General features: G+C 38.4%; 1 protein-coding gene across 1 annotated transcript; it reads left to right on the forward strand.

The window, feature by feature from the left end:
* The first annotated feature begins 4623 nt into the window (after positions 1 to 4623).
* On the forward strand, positions 4624 to 12872 carry c15h15orf39 (chromosome 15 C15orf39 homolog). Its single transcript, XM_055174288.2, has 4 exons — positions 4624 to 4920; positions 6995 to 9889; positions 11577 to 11613; positions 12679 to 12872. The coding sequence occupies exons 2-4, from the start codon at positions 7033 to 7035 to the stop codon at positions 12728 to 12730; spliced, it is 2946 nt and encodes a 981-aa protein (XP_055030263.2). The 5' UTR covers positions 4624 to 4920; positions 6995 to 7032; the 3' UTR covers positions 12731 to 12872.
* The last annotated feature ends 1229 nt before the right edge of the window (positions 12873 to 14101 follow it).

A 14101-nucleotide genomic window follows, 5' to 3' on the forward strand; every position in this document is an offset into this window, starting at 1 on the left:
TAATTGTAATATACAATAAGTTAAGATCATGTAGTGACCATGCGGTGTCTGGAGTGTTTTTATGTATTTGTCATGTCTTTCTGGTGTAATTGATGCTTTTAGTTTTATTTTATTGTTAATACTATGGATTAATGTACAGCACCTTGGTCAACAATGATCATTTTCTGCACGCATGTGAAAAGATAGGTCATTGAAATTTGGCTCCCCTTGTGATGTCAGAAGGGGACAATACCGCCCCTTAATCTGCACTATTCAACCACGGCACTGCCATTAAGTGCAGAGATCAGCTCATTCGCATTTAAAAGGACACAACCAAAAACAGCAAATTTTTGTGGCAATTTAAACAAGCTATAATAAATTATCTATATGGTATTTTAAGCTAGAACTTTACACATACTCCACCAAAGTATTTTAGACATTTTAAAAAGGTCTTGTGAATTTCCCCTGTAGGCATTGTGTCTATTTTACCATCTTCATTTACAATTCAGTTCTGATCTGTTGCGTTTATTGACTTTTACTGTGACTCTTTGTTTGCTTTTGTTTGCTTCCTTGTACGAAGACAGCATTTAACACTATAAAGGATGCCATTACTCTCCTTCATGTACATTGTTGTAAATTCATGTGCATTGCTGACAGTAAATATAACCCGTAATAAAAAATATCAAAATATGTGAGGATGTGTGAATATGTGAAAAGTTCTCACTTTTCAGTGTGTAATTTCAATGAAATAAGTTGTCAAACATGTTACCAGTCACAAAAAATACATTAGCTATAACTCTCACTAATCAGAATATATTAACCATATTATATATATATATATATATATATATATATATATAGTGGCATTTTGTTCTCAAATTTGAACTGACTTTGTTCATGCAAATCTATTAGCACTGTTTTCATGTTCTATTGTATGAAGATAATGCAAAAGACAATAAATGAAGAACTATTGACATGTGCCAGTTGGTTGTAACATGCAATGCTATGGTAACTGGAAACGCCTGACACTTTGGGAATCCTGCTGAGACCCTGCTCTTACGAAAAGGCTACACCTAGGGGAACATAAGACCTTACAGAGGATACAATCTTGTCTAGACCATGCAGTTGCTATCTCAATGGGCAAACAATTAGTCACAGTTGACAGATATGTAGTAAAATGGAACAATAAAACAAAATGAACTTGTTTTTAGATATTAAAAATAATAATTAGAACGCAGACATCAAAACACAAAGAAAAATTATATTCATTCATTAAAACAATACAGGTATCTTCAGATAAGTTAAGATAGTGGCTGCATTAGTAATGCACAATATGGTTCACTCAGAACAACAGTCATATAAACAGATGACCCAGTTCTGGTCTCCTATACCAATTATGGTCAACCATTAACTTTAGCAGGAAGACTGGGTTCAATAAACAGCTAAAGTAACTTATCTTTGCCATCTGTGTTGTGTCAAAACTGAATTGCAGAAATTCCTATTGTCTTGCAGCCACAAATCACAATCGAACCTTTTACCACAGACTGGATTAACTGCTATTAAGTCAGCATGAGCCAATAACGGGAATATAAAGTAACCATGAAGTAAACAAGATAATGTAATACTAATAGAATTATAGCAATACAATTAAATGGTTAATAAATATAAGTGCATGATTATGCAAAGTGTGTTTGTTAAAAATATGGCTGAAAAGAAAAGCAAGCTGGTTGTTTTGTGCTATTGTTATAAAGAATTTAAGGAGGAAAAGGCAGAGCCTATAGATAAGAGCGGCCAAGGCCATGAGAATGAAAGAATGAGGGGGGGTCACCTAGAGAGATAGCTATTGTGAAACTGTATAAAACAGTACAGACTTCTGAAAAGTTTTTCCATTTATGCATTATGCAGACACTTTAATTTAAAGCTGTGCATTAATACTTTATACAATATATTATCATTCCCTGAGACGAGCTCCATATATAAACTTTAAAGTTTTCCATCACTACATTGTAAAACTAAAGCTGTGTTTCTCTAAAATTTGCAGTGAATATCTAAATCATTTCTATTTATATCTCAATACAGCATTCTTTATAGTGCTGCGAAATACATAGTCATGTGCAATCACATCTAAAGCAGATAAATGGTGTTTCAGACAAAGTCTACAAAGTTATAAATACGGGCAACTTTATCTTTTCAGTGTTTCTGTTTCTTATCTTGGCCAAATGCTTGAGAAAATATTTTGTTACCAAATGCACCCCAGAACTGTCGCTGTGTATTGTCTAGTGATATCGTGGATGTACAGTTACAATAAATGCAATTTGAGAAATAAATGCAATAATAGTTTTTTTCCCTTAATACAATCTAAAAAGTTTAATCTTGCCCCTGGATTTCATCCTCTTTATAGCTGCTCCAACATCTCGATAAGCGAGGACCCTTATTGTAAACAGCTAAAGGGTATTATCCTTCCCACCGGCAATGTTTGGGTTACCTATCAGCTCTGTTATGAGTTTTAACAGGAAGGATGGGGTCAGTCATAATGTTCAGTATGTGCAATCATCACGTGTGTAAAGGGGAACGTGAGTGGTTGCAGGTCTTGGCAAATATTAACATCTCCGATTTATGCTGATTCATAAGTGTCTGACAATTTGGTTTAAAGAATCTTCTTCTCCTGGTCATGGGACCTAAACTTGTTGACTGGTTTCCTGTTTCATAATGTTCTGAATTAATTGTGTAAGATTGATGGATTTCTCTTGTTTCAAATGACTTTGTCTTGTTTCACTTCTATTATGTCTTGCAGTTTTATTTTGTTTAAATTTAAGGTGCTTTGTGATGCCACAGAAGAACCATTATTGGCTAAATGGTGTTTTTTTAAAGAACGTTAAAGATCCAAAGAACCTTTATGATATGTTTTTTTGTAGTAAAAAAAGGTTCTTTAGATTATGACTGAATGGTTCTTTAAAGAACTAAAAATGGCATCTGTTTTACCTTTTAAGCACCCTTTTTTAAGAGTATATCTCAACATGATTTATTGTCCTGACATTTTGTTAGAGTAAGCATGATGACAACTTGAAACATCTGCGTCTGTTTCAGGACAGACGAATAGGGAAGTATTACATTTCTCTAAACAGACATATTGAATAAATGCCAGGGCTCAGAGGATAAGATGTTGTTAGTTCTATATGGCAACAATCAAACTTTATTGCTCACAACAACAAAGTTGAAACACCTGCAGTCTGTTCAAGAATTCCTATGAAAGCTCAAATTTTTACAGTTGCAAACCAATGATCTCATTATCATGTGTTTTACACTTTCATTTTTGGCAATTTCTCATTTAGTCCGCTATCATTATTTCCTTATTGTGACGCAAGTGAAACTGGACCATTATTTACAAAATAATAAAAAATGAGACATCAATGGTAACAAGATTAGTTCCAAAACTCCCCTGCAACTTTTTGATTCTTCAAGTGATTGATTACATGCACGGTGAGTGAGCGTACACAATAGGTAACCAAAACAAAACTTTGCCCTCAGCCTCTAAGTGTAAATGCATAGTAAAAATCAAGAAAGTGCATAAGTGCATATAAATATATTATAAATTAGAAGTTTATATTCACACACTAAGTACATTATAGAACTTTTTGCCAGTAAGTTGGCTTTGGCAGTTGTTAATGCAATGGTCAAAAATGTTGGTCCTCTTTCATGCCATTTCTAAGTATTGATGCTGGTACTTCAGCATTTTCCAAGAATTACATAATGGAATGGAGAAACTTGACAAAGAAGTCCAGTTTATCGTAGTAAAGGGCCATTTCCTATTTCATTCCTTATAAGCTATTCGGTTAGCCAAGCAACCACAGGCTCACAGTTGATGTTCCACTAAGAGATGCACAAATGGGCAGGTTAAACATCATTAACCACATTTCCTGTTCCTATAGATAGTGGCTCGGTCTGATTTAGATTTGAGTTTATATTAGTGAAATATAAAGTTAAACATATATCCCACAATGTAGCAAATAACCTATACATATACTCTGAAAGAAAGGTGCAATATAGGGATATTTAAATTTTTGGTTCTCTTAAGAAGCTTTTTTAAAGCTTCTTTTTATAGTTTGTTTAAAACCATACAGCCAGACAAAGGCCATTTTAGGATCCTTTATTTTTAAGAGTGTACCTCGCCTCATAAATACAAATGTAAACAGCTGTCCAAAAGTGTGAAACCACATTAAAATGTAAATGTAATATATTATTGTAAAAATGTGTCCTCACAAAAAAAATGTAATCTACTAAAATGGTATTTTACTGAAAATAGGACATTCAGTCAATTAATTTGATATATGTTAAGTATCAAATTAAACCAAAAACGTATTTTCAGATTATTAGATAGATAATTATAATAATAGTTATATAAACCGAATTAAAAAAAATATTTGCATTAGATTGCATAGAAGGAACACAGCGTTTGTTCTCTGGGGTTTGAACTCGTGACCTTATGCGCTGATAACGCAATGCTTTCCCATTTGACCTAGAAACACTTCTCTTTATGTGTCAATTTTGCTAAACTGCAACAATTTCTAATATTTTATTGTATTATGAACTACATTTAATTATAAACACATCTGCATTAGTAACGGATCACCGCAGGCAAGTCGTTGACCACACTCGGTTATGGTTTAACAGCTGCCGCCTGTATGATGAAGCCCCGCCCTCTGTGTATTGTCGCCTTCTGATTGGATAAATGTTTTGCCACCGACATACTTCGACTGGCACTAGCAAATACCCTTTCGGAAAATAAGTACTAAAACAGCGGCGGTCCGCGTGTTAGTGGTATGTGTGCTCTGTCCTCTTCAGTACAATATTTCATCCCAAGCTTTTGGATCATACTTTTGATGCTTCAGCTGACATGGATTGATGCCGACGGGAATTCAGACTCCAAAATCAGAGCATAAGGTGAGTTCATCGGTTACTTGCCTGTTTAAAAAGTGAAATAACTGTTTAACACACATAATGGACGGGGCTTTGATTGAGAACGCTTAATGCATCGATGAAAACTGACTTTTGTGTTTGGCTCGGCTTTGCAGTTTGCTACTGCGTTGTGGAGACCACGTGAGATCAGTTGCCGCTTGTCATCAGTTGCAGCAATTTATAATGATCGACTCGTACGGGAAACTTTTAAAATATGTCTTTTGAAATACATGGATTACGAGGTGTCCTCTTAAAGTCTCTGGTTCGACGGGGTCTCCAACTTTCGTTTCGCTGTATAAAAGTGGTTAGTTGAGAGAAATGTTGACGGAAGTTTACCAAAATACCCGAAAGCGTGTCCAAAATGGTCTCTCCCCATAACACACATTTGCATGGATACATTTGCATGTCACACGTACGCATTAGAGTCTTTATAAGTTTGTCAGTCAGCAATGTGTGCGTTAAACTATTTATATACATGGCCTCTATATATAGATACATATTTGAGATGTGTATAATTTTTTTAAATCTGTGGTCTTTATTAAAACATGTAATTTTCTTAAGACTTCACTAATAGTTTTGCTATAATAGTTAAAAAGGTGCCATCTATAAAGGTGGTTCACTAGGTTTTAACACACAGCCGTAGTATGCTGAAAGATGGCAAGGATTATTTCATCAGTTTGAGACCTCTGGGTTGCTTCATCAGGGGAATCTCTCCACCACTGACAAACCACTGAAATCCCAGCTTCACTGTCATTCTCAACCCACGCGTGTATTTCTCCTGTGAGCATCATTATACCCTCCGTGTACACTTCAGGGAATAGGTTCACTTGTTTGACGTCTTTTATCTACTACAGACATTACCGTATTCTTTATAAACATGTGCCAGAATGAATGGTCATGTAAGTTAGGCATATAAAATCTGTCTTTGTAGAATAGTTTGAGGCAAAGAAAATTTGTCGGCCTTGAACTCTTGATTCACCATTATGCAAATCATCTCAATGCTTAAAGAAATCTTGGAAAGGTTCCAGTTGCCAAAAGATCAACTTTATTATTCTTTTTGGTAGCCCTTATTGGCCCCGCCTCCATTATTTATTTTACCATTTAAACTCATAGGAACTGTTTCCCGGACCGGGCTTATCCTAGTCTCAGACAAAAATGTCTGAGCTGCCTTAATTTAAGGTTCTAACATAATGGATTAATCTAAACCCTGTCTGGGAAACTGCCCTTTTGTGATGCATAGTGATTGATCAGTTGTTTAGTAATCTTTATATAAACATACCATGTATTTAAACCATGCATGTAAGAAAATACACCATAAAGTGGTCGGTCTTTGGAAATGAGCCACAAGAATGGTTAACCATATGACATCATTGTTTACCAACTAGATTAAGAGCTAAATGTATGAATGATATTGTTAGATGACATGCAGATATCAAAGTTTTCTTTTCTTTGAGCAATAAACTTTTATTGTTGGCACCTGGAATCTAAATCTTAAATTTTTTGGTAATTTTAAAAAAATTTATATATGTGCTGTAATTAAAAAAATATATAAAATAATAATAACAGTAAAATGCATAAATAAATGCATACATTTAATATCTTATCTCTTATATTTATCCTAGGTGAACCCAAAGTGTATTTAACATTTTGGTGTTTACATCTTATTAACCCGCAAAAGTGCAAGATGCACCTGCATGCAAAGGAAGTAAGGTGCACCTCCTGTTAAAAAGCAGAAAGGTGTGCCTGTTTTTTTCTTGTTGTGGTTGCTGGTCACACATTTCTTTGATGTTTGAAGAAAAGTGCCACCCTGACATTTGTGTAAAAAATAATTTGTTAGGGGGTGTGTTTTGTGGAAACCGCAGAAAGGAAGGTACTGCTGATTAGATTTATAACCACAGAGGTGAAGCTGGGTGACTGTTTACAAAAAATATTTATCTCGCTCTCAGCAGCATTCATATTTAGATGGTTGCGAAATGTTAACCATTTAGTTATAATTAAGAAACAAAACCATTGCAATCTTAACTCAAAACTGATGTTTATTTCTCATTTTCTTTCATAGCTATGATTTAGCTGGGTGAAAGCCAGAGCCGGGAGTCCATGATGAGCAGCAACCAGGGGCGGAGCTTGATCAACCCTCTAGTTCAAAGTAAAATGGAAGGAGCCATTGGCACCATAATCCCTCCGGGTCTCCCGAAAGCAGATAGCTTGTCACATTATTCCCACGACAAAGCTGTACCAATCCCCCGAGGCTACTTCTCTTACTCTCTCAATGGACAAGATGCCCTTGACTTTAATTCTCTGTGGGACTCTCCTAAGACTTGTGTAAGAAATGGATCAAGCCCAGGGATCCATCCATCAGCCACCGAGGGCATATACAGGCCTGAAAATATATCTTTCTCTATGGATGCTGGTGGTCGCTCTGTCGGACCCCAAGAGTTGGCTGCGAAGCAAAGGCTGGCGTATTATGCCAACAGTCCTAGACATCACAGTCCCAGAGCTGCTGGGGTCATCTCACCGGTGGCAGCTCCAAAGGGTCACATTAGAGGATCGGGAATGTCTTCCACAGATGGAGAAGGTTGTGTTGGATTGGCCGTTCCAAAACCTGTGTACGGTCATAGCCCCTGTTGCACTGAGCGTGGATGCACTGCGGGGCATACATATGCCGATGAACACGGGCCGCATAGGATGTCCCCTCGCGTGTATGAGGACGAATGGGCTGCACATTTTAACCGTCTGGCATACCTGCATAAAAAGGGCCAGGAGGCGTTGGCACAACAGAGGGTTTTGCATTTAGAGCGTGGTGCGGAGGGAATACCATTAAAGGATGGAAAGACTGTGGGTTACCATGGTATCAGATCAAATGGGCCTGGGCGGTCGCTTCCTTTAATGGAACCGAGCCATAGCAGCTATACCTATAACACCACACATCCATTTATTGGTTCCACGTCGGAGTACTGTCAGCGTGCCCCAGTCCCCCTACAAATACACAGAGGTCTTTCCACTGGTTATGACCCGAGGACATTGACACACCATAGTGTTTCCTCTAAAGTATATCAGGATCGTCCTCACATTTCTAAATATACATCGATACCTCCATGTTCCAGTGTCTACTACCCTCAGAGTCAAATGGAGGCTTATCGAGCAGATCCTAATGTTATTACAGATGATCATGCACGGCAACATCACATGGCTCACTTTCATTCCCCCCGGCCTAATTTTACCAATATGCCAACTTCTTGCCCAGCTGTTCCTCCACACCATCCACTGATACCCAAATTTCCTACATACCCTGTGTATGGAGTGCGTTTAAATAGTAACCAGACATCACTGCACGAGAAGCAATGTTCACCTTTACCCATGCACCAATCTGAACGACCGCTTGATTTCTCCGTACGAAGGGTGCAGACACCTGACTCCCCTCGGGAGCTTTGTAGACAGTCTGGAACTCCCGGGGCTTTCCATCCCACACCGGGTCACTACAGACGTCTTAATAGCACAGCTACCGAGAGATCTGAGGGGGCTGGAACCGGCTTTGTTTCGGATGGCTGTAAAGATTTTACCAATATTCCCAAATCCGATGAAGAGCTACTTAAGAAAAGACACAGAGGTGAAACCGAAAGTGGTAGTGAAGTTGACGCATCGAGTAAAAGGCAAAAGACTGAAATGGCCTCTGAGCGGCCAGATCAGCCTCAGTCCCCATCTTTTCCACCAATGCCGGTCATTAATAAAGTTTTTAGTTTAGCTCCTTATAAAATTTATTTTGAAGCCACAGGTATGTTGCCATCACAAGGGAATTCAAAAAGTCCACAGGCTGAGGCTACGCAGCTTAAGCAAGAGCCAAATATTCAAAGTAGAGATATAGAAGCAAATTCAGGTGAAAATGACCTCAGCCCGAAACCTGAAGCTTCACCGGCTAACAGTAACGGTCTGTTTGGAGTGGACGAGATTGTAAAGATCAAAAAAGAAAAAACGGATCCAGATGAAACCGCTTATCAGTCGGATATGAAAGTTTGTTTGATAGAGGAAATTAATCACAGTTCGGTCAAAGAGGAGCAAGGGGAGTTGGACTCAAGCATATCTGGCTCTGTGCCTGACCACATTGTAATAAAAAGTGATGTGGAAGAGGACAGCAATCCACCCTTAGAAGAAAAATCTGAATCTTCAGCCTGTAAGACAGAGAATCCTGTGGAAAATGGTGTGGAATCTGATCCGGTTCCTACGTTGCCCTCAACACCACCAGTTCAACCTCCATTAACTAAATTCTCCCTCGATAAAATCCCACTTCATTGCCTTAAGTTGTCCAATTATAAGATAGTCATCCCCGAGGTCCTAAAAGCTCCAGTGTCCCAACCTGTTGTGCTTCCTCAGTCTCCTGTGGAGGCAAAGCCTACCGCAAGCAGTAAACAAGCCCGCCATCAGTTTATGGAGCTTCACCAGTCCCTCTGTAGACTTATGTATACTTTTGTTACACGTACTCCATGTCAAGAGCTCAGGGATTGGTTATGTAAAATGGACCTTCGAGAATCAGTCTCTCATTCAAGCAAAGCCCAGCGAGTGTCTTGCCTCATAGGGTCGAAAATAAGGGAAGTGTGGCTAAAAACCGAAGAAATGGTGATGACTCTTCAAAAGGTTGTCTGCCAGCTTCAAACATACATCGAAAGTCACAGATGTCCCTTTCCTCATGTCATGAGGGCCGGTACTGTGTTCATTCCCATGTTGGTGGTGAAAGAGGTGCTGTTTCCTCAGGTTCAGGGCACATTCATAGACCAGGTCCTGCAGGAACATCGGGTGGAGCTGAGACCCACCACTCTTTCAGAAGAGAGACAGCTGACTCAACTCCACAGAAAAGCTTTTTCCTCGAAACTTCGAAGGCTTTTGTCCCTAAAACACCTGCCAGATATCTACCCTGATGTTCTTAACCTTCTCTACTACACAAGTGTCTGCAAGTTCCTGGGTGAGTGCTGGATCTCTGGCAATAGCTTAAGTTCTTGATCATGAACAATAACGCATTATGAAAACGTCCGATCTGCAACTCGGAGTGTTAAAGCGATACTCCAGCCAAGTATCAGGGTGACCCCATGATTTGCTCACCCTCAAGCGGTCCGAGATACACATGTCCATCATCTTTTAGACCGGGGTGGGCATTCCCGGTCCTTGAGGGCCACTGTCCTGCAAAGTTTAGCTCCTACCCCAATCAAATACACCTTAATGTCATTTCCAACTCATACTGAAGCCTTTGATTGGGATTTTAAGGTTTGATTAGCTAGACTTTGGAGGACAGTGGCCCTCCGGGACCAGGAATGGCCACCCCTGTTTTAGACGAACAAATTTGGAGTTATTTTCCATTTCTCTGTCCTTGCTTTTCCAAGCTTATAATGGGAGAAAACCGGGATCAGGAGACAACTTGTCCAAAAATGTGCATACCCGCAGTAGACCTTTATTAACCTATTGGAGCACTGGATTACATCTGTGAAGGATAAATGCATTTTTGGGTGTTTAAATCAGTTGTTGTTCCCTGTTCCCTGTTTTCTACCATTATAAAGCTTGGAAGAGCAAGAACATTTACTAAAATAAATCCAAATGTGTTCGTCTAAAAGATGATGGACATGCATCTCGTATTGCTTGAGGGTGAGTAAATCATGGGGGGTAATTTTGATATTTGGTTAGAGTATCCCTTTAAATTGCATAAAACCGATTGAGGCTTAATTTACATATTCTATGGTGATGATGGTACTGTTTTGCTTAAGGCTGTTTAAAGTATTTTTTGGCACCGAACACATCCTAAACTCTTTTGAGGACACTGAAGTCATTAGATTAGAATTAGAAATAGTGGTATCATTTCATTTTGGTTAATGAGGGCCTTCAGGTTTTTACTATTGCTCAAGTGTATTCAGCAATTACTGCATACAAATTTCCTGTATATTCTGGTTTTATTCTCATAAAGAGACAAAGAGATGTGCAGTCATGTAGTAAGATGACATTTCTCAAATCTGCTAATTTCATGGGTTTAATCCATTATTGTATTATTCATTTTGGAGCGGTTTCCTAGACGGGGCTTAAGCCTAGTCCCAGACTAACTTAAATGTTAGTGTTGTCTTGATCGCTCTGACATATCTTAAAATATAAGATTGTGTCTAAAGATGCACACCAGTAGTGTTTATTTATAAATTATGCTTTTAAAAATGACTCTAATATCCACATTTATGTATGGCCTAGTCCTAGCATAAGCTAATCCCTGTCCAGGAAACCACCTCTTTTTAAGTTTGTAAAGCACTAGCAATATAAATATGTAAGTGAAACTTGTGTGTTGCTGTTTTTAGTAACTTTAAATTTCAGTTCCACATTTCTGAAGTATGCAGAAGTCTCCTGGATCCATTATTTCTGTCTGTGTGGCAGATTCTGGCTAAATAATTAATCTTTATATGGAAAGGTTTAGTCCTTGTTTTTAAATTACACCAATTATATGAAGTACACTTTGATGAACATTTATTTTTCTTATTTAATGTTAGGATCAGCGTTATTTAGTACATACTTTTGGTAACTTCTCTTTTTTAATGTTTTTATTTTTTTTAATTTTATTTAATTAAATTTAATCATTTTTGTCATACTTATTTTGATTTGATACACATTTGTTTTTGCAGATTCAACTGCTACAGATGGTGTCCAAAAATTGCCAAGGTACCTTCTTTTCCTTTGAAAACTTATTTTTTCTCTGTTCACGCTCAATGGCAACATTTCTTTTACATTAGATCTATTGATAATATAGGACATTGAATTGCTCTTGCAGTGTCAGTCGGTTCCTTACCGGTGCAGTTTGTTGCAGGTGTTTGCTTATCAGATTAAGAGTGGAACGGAACAGTGCTAAGGCTCGGGATATCTTGTAGTTTCCGATGCATAAATCTAGGGGGAAGGAAGTTGGTATTCATTCACCCGATGGGTGGGAGGTGTCATATATATACTGCAGTAACGTTTTTCACACTTTTTTTTTTTAATCTTTCAGATAGTATCTTTCAGACTTTAGTCCATTTCTGTCTGTGTTATTTAGACATGAAGTTTTTTTGTAGTGCAGAAAAATGGCATTCTTGCATAAGACATCATTTTGATTTTGAGTATTTCAAACAAAAAGTGATCTGGAAGGACATTGCTGCCGTAACGTGGTGCAATGATATTATGCAGTACCTGAAAGTAGTCCCCCTGCTATTGAAAGTTACTAAGGGGACTATTTTCGGCTGCTGCGTAATATCATTGCGCCTCCTGCAGCCATGTTACATCAGCAAAGTTCTTGATTATTACGCCAGAATGAGAGTATAGTTCCTAGCTATATCTGCCTAGAAATCGCAACTTTTAATTTTCCGTTGGTCTTGGTACACGATGTTACTACAGAAGAGTCAAGTTTTGAATAGGAAAAATATACAAACTCTTTGGTTATTTTTGAGCGCGATGCTAATGGTCTAATCAGATTCAATGGACTGTGCTAAGCTATGCTAAAAGTATTACAGCCAGACCCGGAGATCATCTGAATGGATTCCAAAACGGTAAAAATGTAATATTTAGCTCTAGGGGAGCTAGAAAATGAGAATATTTTCAAAAAAAAGTGGAGTGTCCCTTTAAAGTCACTATGGGAAAATGTAAAAAAAGAGCAGCAGTTAAAATAAATAGTGACAAAATGCAAGAAAGTGTCTATTGTGTCAGTTTAGAAATAATACTGAATTACAATTCGGACTCTCTTTCCGTTTATCACAGGGGCAAAAACCAACTTAACATGCAAGAGAGAGAGTACGGACAGCTCAGATGACTCCACTATGCGTGTGAATAGCCCAGATAAATTCTACCTCAAGTCCTCAACTGAAACCCCACGTGTGAGCAACCTAGAAAACCGATATTGCCTGAAGACAAAGAAAGGCAGGGTAAAGATTTCCTCTAAAAGGAGATTTTTAGAAGAGACGAGTTCATCACAAGAGGAGGACTTCGTCGAGGAACCACAGAGATGGACCATCGTCAATACCTTTGAGACCGAAGAATGGGAAGTATCTCCTGTAGCTTCCAACGAGGGGGAAGGACGTGTGGAGGTAAAGATTGAAGATGAAACTCTTGATATTGCTACCTGGCGTCGACCTTTGACCTCTGATGACTTTTCTGAGAGTAGCGATGAAGAGACCGAAAGCAGATCATATCTGTCATATCAGAGCCACAGGTCCAGCTCGGCAGAATCTCAGGGCTTATCCAAAAGTTCCTCCAGCATGGTCCTCAAGCTGAGGAAAGTCTTTTTCAATGAGGGCCACAGAGGCAGAGTCACTCACTACCAGAAGGTCACAGATACTTTGGAGGCTCAGGGAGGTTTGCGTGGCCATGACAGGCTTAGAACCATCAACAGAGACCATTACAGAAAAAAGAAACCTGAATCATCCCGGCACAAAAGACACCACACAGACCGATTGTGTAGTTCATACTCCCAAAACTGTTCCTATGTTTCGAAAAAACATCACTCAAAACGGATGCGCAGATGGTTTCTTCGTTCTGCCGCGCAGTCTGGTCGCTTGGCCGTGGAGAACAGATATCCTGACCTTGTGGGAAAGAGGATCCGGCATTTGTATGAGGAAAATGACAAAACGGAAGTGTGGTATAGAGGAGTGGTGCTGCGTATCCACGAGCCACATAGCAATCCACTGAAAACCGTGTTTGAGGTCAAATACGATAGTGAGCCTGAGTGGCGGTACTATCTTGAGCTGCTGTTAGACTACAAGAAAGGATGGTTGAAAGTGGAGGACTAAATATTGAGTTTTTTTTAAGTTTGTAGGGTAGTAGTAATTTTTGTCTGTTATGTAGTTTCTTTGCACTTTAGATTTAAACTGAATCTATGACCAATGAACCTGTTTTCGTATTTCAGACTTATACTTTAGGAATCGTATATCCGACCAGACAACTTTAATTGTAGGTGACATCATCTGCACCATGTGTTCAGATTTAACTCATACATTTCTGTATGTACTCATGTTTTGTCAGTGATGTTTCAGTGGTTAGCCAACATTTCAAGCAGTTATGATAATCAGTTACTGAAATTCCAAATAATCTACATTCCACTTGAGTGATTGGGATCAAAGGGACTGCTGTTTACAGATTTATTTTTATAACAGCTGCTGTCGTTTTTTATTATGTGTTTTTGATA

The sequence above is a fragment of the Misgurnus anguillicaudatus genome, chromosome 15, assembly GCF_027580225.2.
Source record: "Misgurnus anguillicaudatus chromosome 15, ASM2758022v2, whole genome shotgun sequence".
Taxonomy (NCBI): Eukaryota; Metazoa; Chordata; class Actinopteri; order Cypriniformes; family Cobitidae; genus Misgurnus; species Misgurnus anguillicaudatus.

Excerpts from the sequence above, each read along its gene's own strand:
- c15h15orf39 (XM_055174288.2), top strand. The coding sequence starts at position 7,033 with ATGATGAGCAGCAACCAGGGGCGGAGCTTGATCAACCCTCTAGTTCAA. Across the intron at positions 9,890-11,576 it reads AAGTGTCTGCAAGTTCCTGG|ATTCAACTGCTACAGATGGT; the intron begins GTGAGTGCTGGA and ends TTGTTTTTGCAG. Across the intron at positions 11,614-12,678 it reads GGTGTCCAAAAATTGCCAAG|GGGCAAAAACCAACTTAACA; the intron begins GTACCTTCTTTT and ends CGTTTATCACAG.